This window comes from Anneissia japonica, unplaced genomic scaffold (genome assembly GCF_011630105.1).
Source record: "Anneissia japonica isolate Jap-2015-1 unplaced genomic scaffold, ASM1163010v1 scaffold3709_len703521_cov189, whole genome shotgun sequence".
NCBI lineage: Eukaryota > Metazoa > Echinodermata > Crinoidea > Comatulida > Comatulidae > Anneissia > Anneissia japonica.
In genome coordinates this window covers 577738-581343 of record NW_022694779.1, presented here as the reverse complement: position 1 = coordinate 581343, position 3606 = coordinate 577738, and the positions used below count along the sequence as shown (strand labels likewise).

At 33.6% G+C, this 3606-nt stretch overlaps 1 protein-coding gene across 1 annotated transcript in view; it reads left to right on the top strand.

Moving 5' to 3' along the window:
* Positions 1-3101, top strand: part of LOC117101319 (protein unc-79 homolog) — a 38270-nt gene extending 35169 nt beyond the window's left edge. Inside the window, exon 47 of the mRNA XM_033241285.1 lies at positions 2-3101. Coding sequence (XP_033097176.1) covers positions 2-172 — 171 coding nt within the window. The 3' untranslated portion in view covers positions 173-3101. The remainder of the gene's footprint in view (position 1) is intronic.
* Positions 3102-3606: the final 505 nt, after the last annotated feature.

Below are 3606 nucleotides of genomic sequence, written 5' to 3'. Positions count from 1 at the left end.
CACTCAAGTTCGCCTACAGACCATTCTGAACAACCCACCACCATCGTTGACGAAAGGGGAGGTTAACAACTTCAACTGTAACATCCGCATCTGCTGGTTGAAAGGCCTGCAGTTCAAGATGGGGCAGATCGAGGTACAGTGGTCCAATGCATCCCAGTACCTACCAGTGTGAGGACTCACTTCATCTTTGTTCTTCTACAGGATGGGGTAGAGGACCAGTGGTCCAGTTTAAGGGTCAGCCACTTTCCATAACACTTCTGATTAAAAACCAGTTTTCTGTTTTTGAACCAACACTAGAAGCATATTAAAGCTGGTTAATTTGTGTATGTTTAGTATGTATAATGACTTGGTGCTACTGTATATTAGTAACTCATACTCTAATTGTAACCCACCATAATAACCAAGCAAACAAGATGTTTTACAGTACAAATATCAATAAATATCATTCTGCCTTGGCCAAATTCTTATTTCAATTCTATCCCGGGACACTGATTGCGTTTCATAGGCCCTCATGCAGGAAGAAATACAATAAAACGTCCATTTTACGAATAGTCGATTTTACGAATGGTCTTTGCCCCTGATGACGTCATGACCCATCAATTAATTACTGTAAAACAGTCCGATTGCGCACGTTTTACTAAGTGATAATGTATATTTTTCTTGATAAAATCAAGTTTGTTGTATAGGTATTTTGATATTAATAGTTCCATCTTTTCTTCTATTTCTGGTATAATAATCACTATATTAATGTAATAAACCTAACCAGAACAACGAACTACCAATGCTAGTGTCGTCAGATTGAGCGCACATGTTTACGATGACGAAAGAGAGTGTTGGGGTCACCAACTTACTGACATCGTGAATGCTGGATATGATCGCGAAATGCATGTAAACATTTCAGCAATCTAACAACTAGAAAGAACACGATAGAAAGGTCCATAAAACATACAGATGTTTGAATAGGATTAAATAACATTTTGTTATGAAGAATGCCAGCGATTAAAATAATTTGGTTTTTATCGAAGATAAATTCAGCTAGGCTCTAGCGCGATAGACCACGCTGCTTCACTGTCAGTTCATGCTAGGCCTGGACGCTGTCAGCCTATCGGCGCTCAATAGCAGGCGATAGCTAGACCTATGTATTGGAAACTGAAACCCGATCTAATTTACAAATTTTTCAATTTACAAACCCCTTGGTACCAAGGGGTATGTAAAATGGACGTTTTACTGTAGTTGCTTTCTGTGTGAGGATAGTGAGCATAGGGAACAACTGGGAAGTAGATTGTTTGTTAGTAACTAATTGACTGGTGTATAACCACACATAAAGATACAAACATTTCACTCTGCTACAAAATCAGTATACTGTAGAAACATGGTATGTGTTTAATTTCTTTCACCGTAATGTAACAAGTATTTTTTACCATATACTTTTCACCAAAAATGATGTTTTCTGTGTTGTATTGTAGAGTACTCATTTGAGTAAATTTCATGTGTGTGTTAACGATATTTGGTTAGCTGTTTTAGTGATTGATTGTGGTGGTAAATTCTATTGTAATTTCTTGTCTACCCATTTAGCGTATTTTTTTATTTCAAAACATCCAAATATGAAGAAACTATACAATAAACATATCACACGGTATAATGTAAATTATCTATGTACCAGTGTCAACATCCTAAACATTCATGTGATTATATTAAGTGATAATCCCACTGATATTCTAAACACATCCGGAAATTTCATATTACTAATACTATTTCCATATTTATATACAAGTGTATACATTTTTATGATGGTAGTTTGCAATGTATTGTTGCAATCACAATTCTGACTCTCATTACTACTTGGTAACTTTACCAACTGAGCTATTAGGCCAAATTGCTATACAACATAGGATTATTTTCCTCCATTAGGACATTTTTTAATCAAGGTATTCAGTAGCGAATTCAAGGGGATGGCAGGCCAATGCCCTCCTACACCCAATTAGTCAAAATTAATTTTTAAAATGGTGAGAAAAAGAAAATGATGTTACTGTAAGTGCTTGAATAGGCGCTGCGGCGCTTAATCATGAGTATATAATATTACACTGTGTGTAATGAAACAGGGTTTTAAATTCAATGTACACAGTGTTAAAATAAATAAATAACACAACGAAGATACAATCATTTCATGTTTACGATGATAGGACCCATGATAGACCTATTTAACTACGGGAATACGTGAAGTAAGTAACATTGAAACGGTCATGGAAAGTGCCACGCCAGTATTTTTTTTAAGCGCCGCTCTCGAATAAGCGCCGCACCGAAGCCTCCAACAATTTTATAAGCGCAGTGGCGCTTATATAATTTCCAGCCATCCAGAGGTGCCATAATCATAAATCTTTGCACCTCTGCCCCAACCATGTTGGGTCTAAGGTGGTCCAGACCCTCCATCCCTAGGCCGCCTCTGTGTCAAATTCCTGAATCTGCCACTGGTATTGTATAATTCACAATCTATAAATATTTAAACATTGAAGTTATGAAAAGTAAGAGGTAGTCATTTTATTTAGCATTTGCCAATGGCTACCCTATTTATTTATCAGAGTATCTTAGTATTGTCTGTAAAGAATAGCTATTTTTGCAATTATTATCTACTTCGTGCTTTTATCCATTTTCTGAATACTTATCTGGATGAATCGGTAAATGCCAATATTATTCCTATGATTAATTTCATTATTTATCATTTTTATTTGACAAACTTTTACTTTATATTCATAAAACCAATTAGATGAATTTTTAAATTATAATTTATGAATTGTTAAAATGTAGTAAAATAGCTTTTAATTTTTTATACACAGATAAGAGTATTATTAATTATATATTAGTGACATAAGTAAGAAATATGGTATTTTGCGTGCAATCTGACCAAGGAAGATACCCTGTGCTTCTGAACAAAACATATATAAAATAATATAGTATAGTGTATAGTATTTATCATGATGTGAAAATGTACAGTAGTGTAGTAGAGTGTAGTAAAAATATATTATGCTTTTTACATTTATGTTATTAGCTGTTGCAAAGCTATGTGTGTTTTCTCCAAATAAATATAACGATAATATATACAAGTGCTTGTGCGTTTTTATTTACACACATTTCTGTGCGCTGAACTTTCAGTGGATTCTTAAATTAATCACACAACATTGGTAAGTTCTAGACTACAAAAATTATTTTTAGTCAAATTTATTTTTTTTAAAGCGACACTCGTTCACATGATGGTGCATTCACAGTTTACACAACTCAGGTTCAATATATACTTAATTAAAATCTAAGCTATTCTAATATTACCCAAAACAAAGTAACTCATTAAAATTATGTCACATAAATATAGAAATCAAAGTTAAACTAATAAATTATGCTTATACTGTATATAAACATATTTACTACGGTACCGTAAAACCTTGAATTGATGCCCTTGTACATTTTGGGAATTAGTACTATAGAACAATTAATAGGGCAACTGTAACATCAATCTGTATCCTGGAGTGTATTAAACCAAGCGTCTTTTTAATTTATTTTGTTTAGGCTTTGAAATTCATGTACAGTATATGTACTGTACTATCTTCAAAAGAA